The following is a 17,196-nucleotide window of genomic DNA, read 5'->3' as shown; positions in this document are numbered from 1 at the left end:
CGGCATGTCTTGCCAGCGAGGCTTCCACTTAAACACGCTGCAGCTGTCTGTGCATATTTCACCGTAGATGCAGCGACTGTCACGACTGCGCACGCTCATTTTGTCTGATAAATCCCTCGCAGGTAAGACATTCAAGCTGTATTTTTTAGGGCTCCGTGCATCAGGGTTTTTACCCATGTTGAAGGTGTAAATGAGGGCACAGAGTTCGTGCCTTATTTTAATGAGCAGGGCAGTGAACTGGAATGATCTGAATCGTGAGACGCAATTAAAATGGGCCGTAATTACACATATTACAGAGTACCGCCAAACAAGGAGGAGGAGGCCATTCCCACACAAACACACTCACACTCACACTCATGCGCAGGGCATCATCCACCCACTGAGACAATGAACAATCAGTCTTCAGCCATAAATGCCAGAGTCTCTTCCTCCAAGCTTCACACTGACTCTACATGAATATTCTGCTTGGATAAATGCAGCTCTGAACATGGACATCAGGAGTCAAGAGAAGCAGAATTGCAGTTAAGTGACTGTATTTTTCTATGTTTCTGACTGTATTCTTTTTAACACTCAGTGGTTAAGATGTTTGCTTTTGATGCTGTGAGTCTAATGTGTTATTGAATTTCTGCTCCTCTTGTTTAAGAAGTTTTAATGATTATCTGGAAATCTCTTTCATACTGACAATGAGGCTCATTATCATGCTCAACTGAACAAACGGGCAAATTTAACAGTGCATAATGTCCGACTGCCACATTCTTGCATCTATTCATACTGTATGTATCTAGACAAAATGGCTTTTTACTCTTGTGTGTGTGTTCACTCCAGTTAAGAGCGGAACGGATACTTATTTTTATGAGAAGAATTAACTAACATGACTCTCACCACTGTACTGCTGCTCCTCATGAGACATTTACCAATTTCTGGCCGAGAAATGATGATCTTTATATTCATGTTCAGCAACCACTGAGCCAGTTCTTTGTAGGATTTGTTTTTTCCTTAAAGAACTGTAAGATTTGAAGCCTACTTTTGATGGCTGCAGTGAACGTAACATGACTGTGAATGTGTCTGATTGCCTTCACGTTCTCCTCCCTCAGATGAGGCAGCAGGTGTGGGAGAGACCCGGTGAGGTGTGCGTGGGCCTGTAGCGTGACGAACATAGAGCGGGAGATGAGGACTGTTTTTCCAGTGTGTGGAGGTGGGGATGGAGGGGAACCCCGCAGCCTCCGCGGCAGGGTGGGCAGGATGAAGAGGCTCCTGTGGCTCAGGTCGAGTCACTGCGTGGGGGTCCACATGGACACGGAGCCCGGCGTGTGGCTGAGGAGCTTCCAGATGCTGGACACTGATGGACCGTATGAGGTAAGACACCAGTCTCTAAGATTTTTGGTATATTGCCTTATTTTCAAACTGTCCTGCCTAGACGTAATAAAAAGAAGTAAAAGAAGGACCACACTTGAGTTATCTCCACTACACAGGCAGTTTATCATTCAAAAAGACAATAACATCTAATCGTGAAAACATTGACATCTTTGAGGTATTCTCTGTGGCTAAAGGAATTAGGTTATTAAAAAAATGTATTTTGGTCTTTAAATATTTAAATATTTTTTTAGAGTTTTGTGGAACATTCACAGCTCATCTCAATCTCTAGTTAAATGGTCAGTTATTTTCTGGTTTAACCAGCAGCTTGTTTTTCTTCTGCTCTCATAAATTAATAAGAAAACCAGAAAATCTGTTCTAATTGGACAAAGGGAAATCACTGATTGTCACCAGTTTTACTCTAAATATTGTTAAAGAATTAGCTTTTTATTTAGATTTACTCAGCGTCCTCTCAGTCTGGTTTCAGTGGATTATTAGAGCTGATTTGGCTGCTGGTATCTGATACATGTGCTGTGCAGTTTTCTAATATTCAGTCACTAGTGATATCAGGATTTTTTTGTTGTGTAACCTCCGCTTTCGTTACAACTGTTTTTCCACTCAGAACATCAGCACCATCAGCACCTCTTTAGTAACATTGATAAGGAAATACAGGTCCAGAGACTCTCCAGGAAGTGTTTCATATCACTATCTATTTTTAGCTAAAATAAGGTTTTGATAACCTCTTTTTTGCCATAACAACTTAAACTAGAACGATCTCTGCAGCCATGTTGTTTGCCTGCCACCTCATCACTCAGTCATGTGTATAATTCCAACTAATTGAGGTTTCTCCTGCCGCTGTTTCCCTGCTCTTTTGTTAGGCCTTCGTAGAAATGCTGTGTGGGTTTGTTAAACACAAGAGAGTCAAAAACTCATTAGACAAACAAAAAGATCATTCTTCCCTTTGTACTTAATGAGCAGTGGACAGCCTGATTGGAGACGTAGGGCTCAACTTGTCAGTGATTTGCTTCTTTGGGACTTTGTCTCAGAACATGTGAAGTAAGTTTTTTTTCTGTATCACAGAAAGCTCTGAATCAGAGTCCAGTTTCCTCATGTCGTGCTTCCTTGAACTTGGCTTTTTAAGAATCAGACCAGACCTGTTTTACCTGGTGTTTGACACCCTGAGGCCATGGGCAGGAATGTAAGCTTGCAGACTGTTGATTAGATTCTTCCGTGAATAACCGCATTGCTTCTGGTCTGTTGATGTTGGACTGGACTCTCACTCTTATCTGCAAATGACCGATTTCTTCCTTAAACAAATTTAATCCTTTTACTGTAAAATGATCATCTGCTCTTTCGTGGAAACTAAAAGCGCAGATTTCCTGTTGGAATATGGGGCAAGCTTTAAGTTTTAAGAAGCTGCTTGCTTTGAAAGTAAGGTGTTCCTTATCGTTTATAAACTTCTTACTTTGTTGAAAATTTAAGGAAATTGTTCTAATTTAAAGTTCAAAATTTTGGCTTTGCCACCTGACTTCACAGCGTTCAATCTCAGTTGTTCAGTTCTGTTTGGAAATTACATTTCTGCTCTTGTAAAATGACTAATGATGGAATACAGTCAGACCCAGAAGCATTTTAAGATTTACACACCATCACATGCAGATATAAACGCGTCATATGAAGCATTAATAAGCGTCTTACACTCATAAAGAATTGTAGGCCGTCATACTTCCCATTTTTCATGGCAGACTTACAGGGTCATATACCGAAACCATAGTGTTTTCAGTGTGAGGCGCTGCTGCGGCACTTCCTTTTATCAGCTTAATGAAAAGTGATGTCGTATTAATGACAAGCAGGCATAATGCTGCCGGTAGATGTCAGAGTAAGCATTTTCTGTAAAATGTACGCTTTTTTTTTTTTTTTAGGAATTGACATAAATAGTGGAAGTAAAAGTAAACCTCACACCTCCCACAAGTTACTAAATAGTTTTCCTTTCTTTCCTCGTCCTCGTTGTTAATTGTTGCTTTTCTCTTGGCAAAAATGGCATGAATTGTACCTATTAATCTTAATTAACTAACTGGGAATAATTCTGAGCAAGAGTGCTGGATTTCAAGTAAAAAATTCTTGTGTGTCTCACCAGATTAGTCAGGAAATTCCAGTGCTTTTATGATCGCTGTTGTCTGACATTTCCTTGTCATGCTTTATACTCTTACAAGTTACACTCAACTTTAAAGACAGCTGCTTACATCACTTCATTTCTCATTGTAGAGATAATGTGCTTTTACACTGGCACAACTGAAAAATAAGTGTTCCTATGATTTTTTTATTTTTTATTTTTTTTTTTGCTTGTTTTACTTGCTCAAAGACTTTTAATGTGGATAAAATTCGCTAAATGTGGCTCGTTTTTAGGGAGAACCTTTTTTTTTAAGTTGTCCAATATTTCAGAAGCAGGATTGGGTAGTTAGATGGTGGTTGAACCTCGTTCTGCTACCTCTGATTTTGCAAATAGCAGGTGGTAGCAAGGCTAGAAAGTACAGTAACTATGTGAAGTTACTCAAATATTGTGCTTACGTGTACACATTTTAGGCACTTTACGTTTGTGCAGTTGTGCAGCTTTCTACTTCTTTATGACATATCAGAGGCATGCGTTGCACTTTTTACTGATTACAATTGTTCACACCTTTCCTGTGCACTTAAAACCACATGTACAAAATCTAGGTGACTTGTATTTTAAATATTTATAATGAGAACAAATCTTCCTTTTAAGGGTTGAGCACATTCCTTTGATCCTTAAAATATACAGTATCGACTATTTTAAACAAAAAACGTATAAATAATCCTTTTTAGGTTTGCTCTAAGGATGAAAATAGGATCTTTTATCTGAGCTCAAGACAAGCAAATATACGTAGATAAAACTCTTAAACAGGAATGCAGGACGTTTACTTCTAGTGGAGTATTTTCTTGGTATTTTATGCATTTTTATTCCAGCCTCACCACCAGGCACTACTGCTGCCAGTATCATAATCACAGTATCATTAGTATCAACAACTATTTTCCAGCCGTCTTTGAATATTCATAAACCTGTATTATTATGTCAGCTGTTATTTACTTCTGTGCCCTCATTGGTCTACAGTCGTGACTCCGCCCACACCTGCTTGCTGACTCCGCCCATTACTTGCCCTTCTGTTTAATAGTTGTCTTCCGTCACCTCCCTGCTTTGTCGGGACGAAACTGCGCGACTCAGAAGTCAGGATAACTTTTATTTTTTCTCTTATTATTTGGCTCCATCAACTCTGGAAAATGAAAGTTTCAGGTGCTTTTCAGAGAGAAGGAAACCTTCCGAGAACGGAGCTAAATCCTTAATTGACTGCAGCCTGCGCTGCGGCTCCATTGCAACCTACAGCAGCAGGAATTAAACACTTTTATTCACCCCAACAGCAGGAAAAAAATGGGGAAATGGCAGTTATCGATGGTAGGTTTGTTTAAATACCCCCCTCTGCCTTGTTAGGCTGTAAAAACATGAAGCTGCACAAAGCTTCAGTTTGTTTCTTCTGTTTTATTCACCAGGTCAAACAGTAATGATACTTTGATTCAGAGCGTGTAATCCTCCCCTGCTTCATTGTGTTTAAGACGCTGGTTTCTGTCATGTGACGTGCAACAGCATGGTTTGCTTCTATTGCTTCACATGTGCCCAAAAAAACCTCAGAAATGACCTCATGATTCCCATCTGTGCAGTCAGTGAGCCTCGCTTCAGATTTTGTGACTTGTAAATGATGCCATACTCGAACATTATGGTCACCAGCGTGTTTCATTTGATGAAGAAGGTGCAGATCTGTCACAAAATATTGGAAATGCCTTCAGCTGTAATTCATTTTTTGTGGAGTGTTGCTCTGATGTTTGAGCTGAAACTAATATTTTATGGTTAAAAGTCTAGAAAAAAAAGGTTTGTGAGAAACTGCCGTTTTATTTTCGTGCTGGGTTTAAGCATCGCTCTTTGATTTGTTAACTTGGTTTAGCCTAAGGTGTAATCTGTGCAAATATGACATCATTTATGTTTTGTGAAGGCTTTTTTAGGATGCATCATGAAAGATTTTTTTGTGACCCTAATTTGAAAAGTATGGGTTTATTTTATAGAATTAGAAATAAAATATACCGTCCTGCCTTCTCTTCTCAGTATCCACAGTAACCTGTTGGGATGTGAGTAGATACAAAGTCTAAAGTGTGTATATGTGTATTAAACTTAGTCATGGTTCAGTAATTAGTGCCTGTGTAAATAAGTGTGTCAGTGAATGCCTCTTAGTCCAGTCATTGTTCAGTCATCAGTTGTTTGTCTGTTTTTCAGGCTGAGTTACAAACAGATCGGCAGAGCTGTAAACACCCACTCTGACCTTTCTGTTTTCATTTGATCGACTCGGTTTAAAGGGTTTTTCTTGTAGCTCCACATCTGTATTGAAAGTTTATTTCTTATGCACATTTTCCATAGTGTTTAGAGTATTTTTGGTTTGCTGCTGTATCACAAAGGAGAAAAGTCTCCGTCATGTATGTGGGTCATTATTTGCATGACGATTGTTTTTAATGCTGCCTCTGCAGGATCCGGTGCAGGAGTGGGGCGAGGAGGAGGAGGATGGTGCCGTGTTTGGCATCACCCTGCGCAGGGAGCCCGCCCCGCTCAGCTCGGAGCTCTCGCTGGCCCTTGGCTGCGTCCAATACCACACAGTGAAGGTGCGCAGGCTCAAGGCCGCCACCCTGGAGCGCCTGGTCACCCACCTGGTGGATCCCGAACGCAGGGAGCCTGACTTCATCCACGTGTTCCTCTCCACCTACAGGGCCTTCACCTCCACCGGCACCCTCATCGAGCTGCTGTTTCAGAGGTGAGAGACCGCAGACTTTTGTTGAACTGAGACGAGTGTTAACAAAAATCATGAGGGCGCAGTCAGCTGGTCGACCAGCCCACATATGAGATCGTGGCTGGTGCCTGATTTGGAATGATCTGTGTTTTTAGACCAAACATTTTAGCTAATGGAGGAGTTGTGACATTCGGGGAATGTGAACCCACTTAGAAGCACCTGTAAAATGACATGTTAAAGCCTGGTTTTCATAGAAAAGTTAGGCTTGTGTTGGTTACATGTCATGTTAGGTTAACCAACTGTTGCTTCATTCAAGAATAATTTTAGTTTAATGCTTTTATTGCCCCTAAAGCTAAACAGTAAAGAGACCCTAAAGTTACCTCTCCTTTTCAGAGGCTCCACACAGAGATGCAGGCTTTAATATTTGCTTCACAACTTTTCTGGCACTGATTTGTTGTTCTAAAGTGTCCTACTTTTTTTTTTTTTTTTTTTTTTAAAAGGTCGTCACTGCATTCAGATGCAAGTGGTGCATATGCGTCACCTGCTTTTACAAGGTGTCAGATGCACAAATCAAATTACAAAGGAGAAAGCAGTCGAATGATCCTATTCACAGCGCAAACCTCTGGTGACATGGGTCTGGTTTCTATGACGAGACTTATCGTCACGAGCTAAACAAAGCAGTCTCCAGCTCTGCTGCCTTACGAAGTTGTCATGACTACTCGTGCCACACCCAGCAGGGGAGCTTTTGCACCTGCCGGATTTCTTACACTCAGGAATCACATGCAGGAATGTTTTGAAATGATTTCAGTGTTGGACACAGCACTCCTTCTTTACTGTTTGCTTCTTGAGTGAAAAATGAGTTAAATTTGAACTTGTATGAATCAAGAGTTAAAAAAGAAATCAGCTTGGTCATCCGTGCTGAATGGGCTTCAAATAGATGTGAACCGTGTTCATTTGTAAACTGATATATTATTTGTCAAACACTCTCCCGTATATGTGCTGTGCTGGTGGCAGCAGCTTCCTTGTGAGCTTTGGTGGAAGAGGTCATGGCATACTGGGAAATGTGCTTTCCCTCCTTTACACTACAGGGTTTTTGTACATGGCGTTCCTTTTCTGTTAGGGTGCTGTATAAATGGGTGTGAAAGTCTTTATGTGAGCAGTTTTTTGTCATATTTTGTTCCTACCAATAAGACTTGACTCAACACTTTAGTTTTACATCATATTTATACATAGTTTTTAAGTTACACTCTGTACCAAGGCCACAGCGTCTCTTCAGGGATTCCCACTGCTGAAGGACACTTCCACAGGATGAACAGTTAGGAGGGTTCAATGCTGGGACTCGTGTTGTTTACAGGACATTTTCTGTCACTGCTCAGGTCCCATGTTGTCCTTTCTGATATGGCGATAATCTTTTGATTTACAGTTTTGCTGATATGTTGCTGTTTCCCTTTTCCTCCACAGAGATGAATCAGTCATCAACCTGGATAACGCCGTCTGCCTTCGCAGGTGAGTGCAGTCCAGCAGTGTTGGCCTTGCATTGCACCCCCCCCCCCCCCTTTTTTTTTTTTTTTTTTTTTTTTTTTTTTTAATGAACAATAACTATTTTCTTATTTGTGGCAATGTATGCAGATTTTGTTCAGGCCTCATTTATTTCTTCCCTCTGATATCTTTTAGTCCTTTACTCCCTGTGATGCGACTGTGGCTGGAAGAATACAGCGAGGACTTCCAGGAGCCGCCTGTGTACCAGGCTCTCCGAAAGCTGTGTGTCTACTTGCGTCGTCGACTCTGCTTTAGGCGTTTAGCTCAGGCTGCCGATGCTCTCCTCAAGAGATTCCAGAAACAAGGTAGAGTAGTAAAGTAGAGAAGGGCAAAGCAGTTGATTAAACGTGAGCTTGGTAATTTACACATTTTTGTTGCAGTTAATAGACGGTTTACAGTGGATGATTTGTGTGATTATTTATTCAGTGGGAACACAACTTTGGCATTTTTCACTGTTTGTTTTTACTTGTCATTGTCAAACTAAATATTTATATAGTTAGAAATACTGATGAAGTATTTTGTGTTGTGTCAGCTGAGCAGGAAGAACTTATGTCTTTTATGACCTGATTTGACAGATTGCAGCCAGTCTGCGTCAGAGCACCATTGTGAATCATTCCAGCAGGAGCAGAGCGATCAGGAGGATGGAGGAGAAATGTCCCCCAAGGAGGACAGATACAACTTTATGGACTTCCCTGTGAGAGACGTGGCAGAGCAGCTCACCAGACTGGACGCTGTAGGTTTAATTTACAAACATCTTCTGTGTTAGATGGTTGTTGGATTCACCTGCTGGGATAATTTATTTCTTTTTTAACCCTCTTTATGTTTGATCATCCCTCAGGAACTGTTCGTCAAAGTGGTGCCCTTCCACTGCCTGGGCTGCATCTGGTCCCAGCGAGACAAGAAAGAAAACCGAAACCTGGCACCGACAGTCCGCGCCACCATCTCCCAGTTTAACGCAGTCACCAACCGTGTCATCACCTCGCTCCTCTGCCCATCCTTGCCCAGCCCTTCTACTTCCTCTCCCATCTCATCACCCTGCCCGGCTGCTACCTTCCAGTACCCCTCCTCTGCCCCGAGCTCTCCTCACTGCTCACACACCAGGCCCGCTCACAGGGCACGCGTCATCGAGAAGTGGATCGCCATTGCACAGGTCAGGATCAAAACACATGTACCATTTTACAAAATGTTTACCATCAAGTCACATATCTATAAAATGGCAGTATGTGTCTCCACAGGAGTGCAGGCAGCTGAAGAACTTCTCGTCTTTGAAGGCCATTCTTTCAGCCCTGCAGTCCATCGCTGTGTATCGCCTCAAGAAGACCTGGGCTGCAGTGAGCAGGTCGGCAAACATTATCAGGACACTCCACGCTTAGTATGCTCACAACTTCTATTAAGATCTGTCGTGATGTATTCATATTTGTGTTTCAGAGAAAGCATGAACACCTTTGACCACCTGTGTGAGACTTTCCCTGATGAGAACTGTGTGCTGACCAGCAAAGAGATTCTAGTGGAGGTGTGTTTTCAACCCACACACTTGTGAAACAAAGTTATTCAGCTCGCAACAGAAGAAAATTGCACCACGAATGACCGTTGCCTAGTCATTTTAAAAAAAGCACAGACACAACCCAGCATTTGTTTCTACGAAGCTACGTTTTCTATTACAACTCTGTAACGTAACTCCTCTCTTTTCATGGCAGCCTCTTCTCACTCAGATGTAGACTGTTTTCTTCCCACAAGTATTTTTACTTCACCATGTTTCGTTATGTTACGCTGGCGCTGTGGCCTTCTCGCTCAGTGTGGGTCTGATCGCAAAGGTTTTTGTGTCTGTCATCATTTTGCAGAGTGAAAATTTAAAAAATCCCTAGAAATTCTGTCACCACAGGGTAGCTTACAGAGAGAAAAACAGCAGCTCCCCTGGAGCAAGCACTTGGCAACAGCACAAAAAAAAAATCTCTTGAAACTTTTAGCAGAACTTGTCCCGGAGAGGCAACCATCTGTCTTGATAAAATCTCCACAATGAGTGTACCAGAGCTGACATTAATGGTTAAACTGGGTAAACTGCACTAACTTCAGATCTAAATGTCAAGTGCAAAGAGAATAAATGAACACGATACTGAATGTTGTTCATTGGTAAAACGGCGCAAAACTGTCATTGCCACAAACTTTGTGTGTTGCAAAATGTTGCCCACAAGTCAGAGTGGGTAGCTGCTAGCTAGTTTCATGATTTAGATGCTATTTTTCTTCATATTTCAGTATAGTGCCACTCCTAGTACTCCTAAGATCACCAGATTTCTGTTCTCTGTTTTGAGAGGTATTCACTGTGAACAACTGATATGAATGTGTGTTTAGTGATACTGCGTTTATCTGGAGACCAGTCTCGGTAAAACAAAGACAGACCTATTGTAAGTGCCCTATAAAACTCCAAGTAACTACGTGGGTACAAACTGTCTGCTATTCCTCCAGTACTACTCGTACTGCATGCATTAATCGAGCCTGAACATTCCCACACCCGCAGCACCCTGCGAGGAGGAGCTCAACCCTGAAAGGAACAGTTATATAACTCTTCTGCTTGTTGTCGTCTCGCATTAACACTCTGAATTTGACTCATTATGTTCTGTCGGCACTGACAAGACTGCTGTCCCCTCTCTGTAGGATGGGACTCCTGACAGCAGTGCCACGCCAAGCGATAAATCCCCCCGGCTCTGCTCCGAGTCCAGACAGATGGTAAAGAGAATGCTCAGCATTTTGTTTGGAAAATGCCTTTTGGTTCCTCACTTTCAGTTTTGACCTCTAAAATAAAACAAATGTGTCAGCAGTGCTGGGTGGAATAAAATGGAAGGCAGAGGCGTGTCTCTGCCGGCATCATCAATTTCACTTCCTTTTAAGTTGTTTTCAAGCTGATTTTGTTTAATGACAACTTCTTTTTTTCAAATTGAAGCATTTACTGGAAAACATTTAGACTTTTTTTCCCGCTTATGCAGAGAAAGATAAAAAAAAAAAAGAAAACGAATGTAGTGTTTCCCACAGTTAATCAGTTTACTTGGTGTAGGTGGGGAAGTGTGTTAAATGCTTTATACTCCCATATTCAACCTTTTTAAATGGTAACCACTATTTTCATTTCTGTGTATATATTTTTACCTTAACTATTTTTATGTTGTTACTGACTTACACGAGAAAGCTCAATTTCCTGCTTTCTGTTAAACTAATGAAGCTAACCCAACATGTGGGAGATCACTGCAGTGATAAAATGTCTGCAAGAAAATGATTAGTTTTTCTGCCTTTATAATGTAGCATTTATTAAAGGGTTTATTTTTACGCGTAGAACTTCAGCAGCGGTGTTGTCCCCTATCTCGGCACTTACCTGACCGTCTTCACCATGCTGGATACGGCACTGACCGACACTGTGGAGGTGAGCCCTTTATTTATCCTTCTTTATGGCACTTTAGGGGATTTATGATCCCATATAAAACTCTTTGTTTTTCCATTTTTCACAGAGCGGGCTTATCAACTTTGAGAAACGCAGACGGGTAGGTGTTGTGGCGCTTGTGTGAACATGTTTTTAAGATTAAATATATTTTATATGCATCCATGCTTCTTCTGTTTCTTGGCTTTATCTGTGTTTTATTGTTTCCCATTGCAGGAGTTTGAGATTCTCTCTCAGATTCGACAGCTTCAAGCTTTCTGTTCCCACTACAGCCTTCCAGACAACCCTTGCATCACCACCTGGCTGCAGGCGCACACTCTGCTCACAGACAAGGAGAGGTAAATCATACTGAACGCCATGCACCGTAACGATTAAGAAGCAGGCTCCACCGAAGCCTGTCACATCTCACTTTATCTGTCATTTTTCTGTAGCTACGAGTTATCTTGTGAACTGGAGTCTCCAGTTGATCCCTGCCCCAACTCTCCGAGCTCATGGAGTAGTCGTCTTCTCACTAAGAAGCTCGCCACGTAAGTTTGGAAAACCAGTCGAATGTTTCATGAGCTCTTTTAAATCAACAGATTTCATGAGTTGATTATTTGTCATGTTTGACACATCATCTCAGTTCGGTTAATGATTTTCCTCTTTTTCATTCGCTCTGATGTTGGTTTACTTTGGGGTGTGTTTCAGGTTGTTGTCTCGCTGCTTTAACGCTATTTATCCTTAGTTCATTCAGAAGTTAATTCAAATGATTACAAGCCATCTCGGGCCCTGACGTAACAAACCAGACCTCGCAGCTGAGGATCGGTTTTCACTGCAGCTCATTTTAACATCCAAATGTACATTTTTTGCCTGACTTTGAGTGGCATCCCATCAATCAGCAGATGGAGTGGAGCATACAGGTCGTTTTTGTAACCTCTGGAGAACTGGGGGTTCACTTTTTGAAATATCTCCATTAACCCCATTCTTCTGGGTTTATCTTACAGTGAACATTCGAATAAAGACTTTTAGAAAGTTGTAGAGATTTTTGCAGGTCTTTTTCACCTCTAGTCCTGAGTTTCCTGCAATTGTAGAAAATGTATCTTTATGAACACTCACCTCTCTAGTCTAGTTTCACACAAACCAGTCTTGCTTGAACAGCAGATCTTGTCTTTAACTAGACTTTGTGTTTTTTTTATTTATATGGCCAGCTCTACCATACTTCTCATCTCCTTAGTCATCTTCTTAAATTGTTCACCTGAATCCAGGCTGCTTTGACGTTCCCATAATTCTTCCAGCCTTGACTTTCATTGATTATGTCCCATATAGACATGAGAAATACAAACTATTTGTAGGTGTAACCATATTAGTTCAGTTATGTCAGTATAGTTTGATCTAGATGATCAGACCTCATTTTATCAGTAATAAATGCAAATATCCTGTAGATTTTAAAGGATGCACAAGCTTTATCTTACAACTATTTTAGGGTAGTTACTTCATTGGTTGAAGGTTTTGACGGAATATTTTACAGTCAAGGAATTGGATTCCAAACGTTGAAGTTCAACACCGCTAAATGTGACGACATGAGTGAAAACTCACAACATGATATTGAAATCTATTTTGAGAGTTAATGGAAAAGCTGTTTTCTTGTTGACTAACAGAACATGTAATATTTTTTCTGTCTCTAATGTGAATGTTAAAAATATCTTAAAATTGTCACCAACACTGGTATTAATATTAAATATATTGTTTTTTTGTTTTTTTTTTGTTTACTTTCTAAAAAAATGTATGTTAAATTATGTGTTCAGGTTGCGAACGTGCAGCGAGAGCTCCCTGAGGAAGACCCACGCCGACCAGATCAGCTTGTCTTCTTCTGGCTCCAGCAGTTCAGACATGGAGGACATCGCCGCCCCTCAGCCCCACCCCCTCAGAAGACTCAAATTCAAGGTATGAGCTCGACAAAATCTCCAGACTTTTGACCTGCACAAACATACATGAAAATACCCGATCCTCATGTTCTCTCCACTTTCTTCCCTTCAGTCACTCTCAGGCTCTCTTCACAATGTCACAGAGGACTTCTCCTCCATATCCATCTCCTCGTCAACGAGCCTCTCCAGCTCGTCCTGCAGCTCCTCACAGCCAGATCTCACCTCCTCCTCTCTGGTGCTGAGCCCGGAGTCGTCTTCGTCATCGTCTAGCTGCTCTTCTCAAGCAGTGCTGCCCGTCTACAACAAACAGATCTCAGACCTGTGCATAATCAGGGTCAGTGTGGAGTGTGTCAGCAATGGAAATGTCTACAAGAGCATACTGGTATGTTCTGAAGTTCGCTGTACGTGCACTTTAAAGGTCAGCCAGACTGATGTTGGCTGACGTACTTCAGCTGGTTGTAAAAAGGGAAAGCAGAAGAGTTTTGATTGCTTAATGACGTTTATTGACCTGTTTCAGTTGACAACAAACTGACAGGATTTAAATCAAAAAGCTTTGTGATTAGAGCATTTTTTTTTTTTTTTCAAGCATCTCAATTTGTGAACACAGCTTCAATCTCTTAGTTGTGACATTAATTGTTTTCCCTTTACTGAAATGATTTGCCGTTTTGTGGACACAGATGTGAACTGTTGTCTTTGGTTGGATTTTTTTTCTCCAGTTGACCAGTCAGGACCACACACCTCAGGTGATTCAGAGAGCTCTCGAAAAGCACAACATGGAGGACATCAGGTGCAACGACTACATCCTCTACCAGATGCTCAACAACAGAAAAGGTGAATCTCTCTTCTTGAGCACTGAGTGGTGATTGATCTCTCTGTATTTGAAGCCAGGACAATAGTCCTGTATTTTTCTACAGGATAATCATACAAATCAGACTCTGCAAGATTTTAATTAAGATGTACTCAACTCATTGGCCTAACTTGTGCTTTGATTCCTAAATGGAAAATGTAGAAACTTGTGAAAATTGCAGAGAAATGTGGGATAGCTTGGTAATTAAATTCTTATTTGTGCCTCAGAGCTCCACATACCCGACAAAGCCAACGTATTTTACGCCATGTGCACCTCTGACAACTACGACTTTGTGCTTCGTAAGCGCTGGAGGAGCCACGGGAAACATTTAGGCTCTTCCTCCAAGTGAAAAAGCATCTGTCCTGGTTGGAAAAAATTGCAGCTAAACTAAGAGTTGGAGCTGTCCAATTCTTCTTGTCGCCATGACAGTCAGCGTGCAGCAGAAAAGAGAGACTCCCAAACTTCCACTGAAAAATGACCTGGAGGAGTTCTCATTTTCGTCAGGCGCAGCTCTAAAATGTGTTGAAACATGAACTATTCTGTTCTGTTGAAGGAGATGTCGAGGTATTCAGAGGAAGGATGTCAAGAAGAACGAGATTCATCAAGGATCTTGTGTCTTTACAAGAGCAAACTTGTACAACAATGTGGATCGTAGTGAGCCATGAGTCCCAGTGGGCCCCTGGAAGGACAATTCAGCTTTCACTGCTGATGTTTAAGCACATGAGGAGCAGCTGGTCTGACACAACAGTCCTGTGTTGTGACTCAACAGTGGAAATTGATGAATCGGGCTGTGTGACTGCAGAATTAGGCACTTTTGTTTTCGTCTGCGACGGCACCGCAGATATGACACTTTTCCTTCAGCTTGTTTAAATGGGAACTTCTGACTTTTGATTGTGGTTCATGAGTAATCTGTCCCACACAGATCAAAAGTGAAATCTGTCTGATTTCAGCCACGCTGAATACGTTGGAGAACAGTGAAACTTAAGTTTGAAACCCATACTAGTAGTATTGTTCAGTTTTGATCCCATACGGTTGTCTGTGATACAGCAATTTTGTTTGGAGAGTCAGTAATGAGTATTTACTTGTCTTCTAGTTAAAGATTGATATATTTTAAAGTAACTTAATATATACATTTATCTCCTTAAATTATTTAATGCATTTCAGTATTCAGATTTTAGAGCAAAAGTAGCATGATGAAAATGTGTTTTTGTGTCTGTTCCAGTATTTTTGAGCCCAGGCCTTTTCTTTTTCCATATATAAGGTTAAAGTGATAAACGCATTAAAGAATCGATTCAGTATTGAGTGAATTGACAAAAACACTGCTGCAGTGTAATGTATGGCATAGTTATCCTGCCAGTTAACACTCTTTATCAGCAGTAGGTCTCTCCACTCTTTAGACAGCAGTTTTCTTCAGGAAAAATGGTCCTAACAAGTGTCCAGATCTGCTTGTAGCACTATTAGAAACAACTTAAAAGTGTCCCAGCCCTTTGGATATAGTGCCTGTAAGCTTCAAAAAGTGTGCAGCAGCAATTTAGAAATGCACAAACATGAAGCAGCATATTAAGTCTTTTCAGCAACAGGAAGCAGGAGTTTCCACCTTTCGACTCTGTAACCCTACACCTCTCTTCCCCGGCTGGCTGGATGACCATAATGTCAGATATTGCAGCCATTTTGACTTTCCCTGTTACCTTCTCAATTTCATTCTCTATATTGAATCGATTCCAGGCATTTCTGTCAGTACCCTAAAAGATGGAGGGGAAAACAAGGCTCAGGCTGAAAAATACATCTATTTACCTTTAAATAATATGCTTATTTTTTGGCATAAATCTCAAACTTTCCTCGTTTAACCCAGTTTGCATCAGTGAAGAAACCTGTTTTTTTTCTTTGTTTTTTTTTATCATCTTTGGTGGTCAAATGAAGGAAACTTTTTATGTGAGAGTGACTTTTGTCTGAATTGTGGCATCTATGTCAAAGGTTTAAAGTTTTAAATGCAGACATGAGAGACCGCCTTTCATCAGGTTTGGCCGCTGGTAACTAACCTTAGTAATCTAGAAAAAAGATGCATCAGTAGACCTTCCACGATGAGTGGTGTAAGGCGCACTAAACCTGCATCAATGTGAAAGATATTATTCTGAAGGATGGTTCTTGTATGTGAGAAGGAGGTGTCCCGGCATGTGAATTAAATTTGAACATGTGAGAGCTTCTCCGTGATGTGAAATCCTCCCTAAACTTCCAGGCAGTTGCATATATTCAAAATAAAGATTTCTTGAGGGATAAAGTCGAGTTTTCTCACATCCCTGATTGAAATTAATCAGAAAAAAATGTTTGCTCTCTAAAATTTTGGATTTTTGCATCACGGGGTCCAGTTTTAAAGCTTCTGTGGTTTGGTAAAAGTCAGGTGAGCAGTTGGTAACACGAAGTTTGATAGCTGCAGTAAATCGTTGTAACCGTCCATCATATTATCATTATGTATTTAACATGCGGGTGATGTCAGCATTACTGTGTATGTTTTTGTTTGAATATTTTATTTCAAGAGATCTATTTTTTAAGTCTAATGTAAGCACTTGCTGTACATAATTAGTATTAAATGTCCACCAATAAAGAAAATCTATTCTTTATGCATGGCAACTCCTTTTATTTATTATTTCTAATGTCTCGTTCATACATTTTTTTTTATTAATTATTTCTGATTGTCTTTGGTTCAGAAGAAATCTATTCATTTTTCACAAATGAGTGCCACAATAAAGAACAAAGCTGGAAAATTTAGGGAATATGAAGATGTATTAATGAAAGCTTTTATAGAGATTATAAAAAATGCAAAGGGAAATAAACGTGGAAATATTGCTTTAATTTTTTTTACATGATTTATTCTTTATCATTTCATTTTTTTCCAGTTTTTTCCTTTTCTGCTATTTCTTCCCTTTTGCTTTATTTTATCCTTTGTTAACTGTCGGTAGCTTTCATTATGAAGAATTAAAGAGCAGTTGCCAGCTCCTGTCTTAAACCTACAATTTGTGGCTTACAAGGAAGTTAAACCTCAGCTTTAGGCTGATTTATTTGTACCCATAGGTGCAAACAGATAATGGCATTAATTATAACACAATATATAAAATGTAGACCAAACATAGAACATCCCATCTGCTAAAAACATATTAAAAAAATTTCAAATAATTCAAATAAAATTATTAAAGTGCACTGGATCCATAAATCAGGACATACCAATAACACAATAATTAAAATAAATAAACACGGGAGCTGGCCCAGATGAGCGTTAAATCTCTGTACAGA

The 17,196-nt window shown here is 40.4% G+C and overlaps 1 protein-coding gene across 2 annotated transcripts; it reads left to right on the top strand.

Moving 5' to 3' along the window:
• The first annotated feature begins 176 nt into the window (after nucleotides 1-176).
• On the top strand, nucleotides 177-16,701 carry LOC142378819 (ral guanine nucleotide dissociation stimulator-like 1). 2 transcript variants are annotated; one of them, XM_075463722.1, is made up of 18 exons: nucleotides 177-521; nucleotides 1,095-1,356; nucleotides 5,938-6,218; nucleotides 7,656-7,700; nucleotides 7,869-8,038; nucleotides 8,309-8,466; nucleotides 8,572-8,883; nucleotides 8,969-9,072; nucleotides 9,162-9,246; nucleotides 10,386-10,457; nucleotides 11,056-11,142; nucleotides 11,228-11,260; nucleotides 11,374-11,495; nucleotides 11,589-11,684; nucleotides 12,942-13,080; nucleotides 13,174-13,443; nucleotides 13,778-13,892; nucleotides 14,136-16,701. In XM_075463722.1, the coding sequence occupies exons 2-18, from the start codon at nucleotides 1,168-1,170 to the stop codon at nucleotides 14,255-14,257; spliced, it is 2,400 nt and encodes a 799-aa protein (XP_075319837.1). In that variant the 5' UTR covers nucleotides 177-521; nucleotides 1,095-1,167; the 3' UTR covers nucleotides 14,258-16,701. The 2 variants fall into 2 exon arrangements, with proteins under 2 accessions (XP_075319837.1, XP_075319838.1); XM_075463723.1 differs by lacking the exons at nucleotides 177-521; nucleotides 1,095-1,356 and adding an exon at nucleotides 4,573-4,819 and having other exon boundaries at nucleotides 14,136-16,700.
• Nucleotides 16,702-17,196: the final 495 nt, after the last annotated feature.

This window comes from Odontesthes bonariensis, chromosome 4, assembly GCF_027942865.1.
Source record: "Odontesthes bonariensis isolate fOdoBon6 chromosome 4, fOdoBon6.hap1, whole genome shotgun sequence".
NCBI lineage: Eukaryota > Metazoa > Chordata > Actinopteri > Atheriniformes > Atherinopsidae > Odontesthes > Odontesthes bonariensis.
Note: the sequence above shows the minus strand (reverse complement) of the source record. Positions and strands in the feature narration are given on the sequence as shown.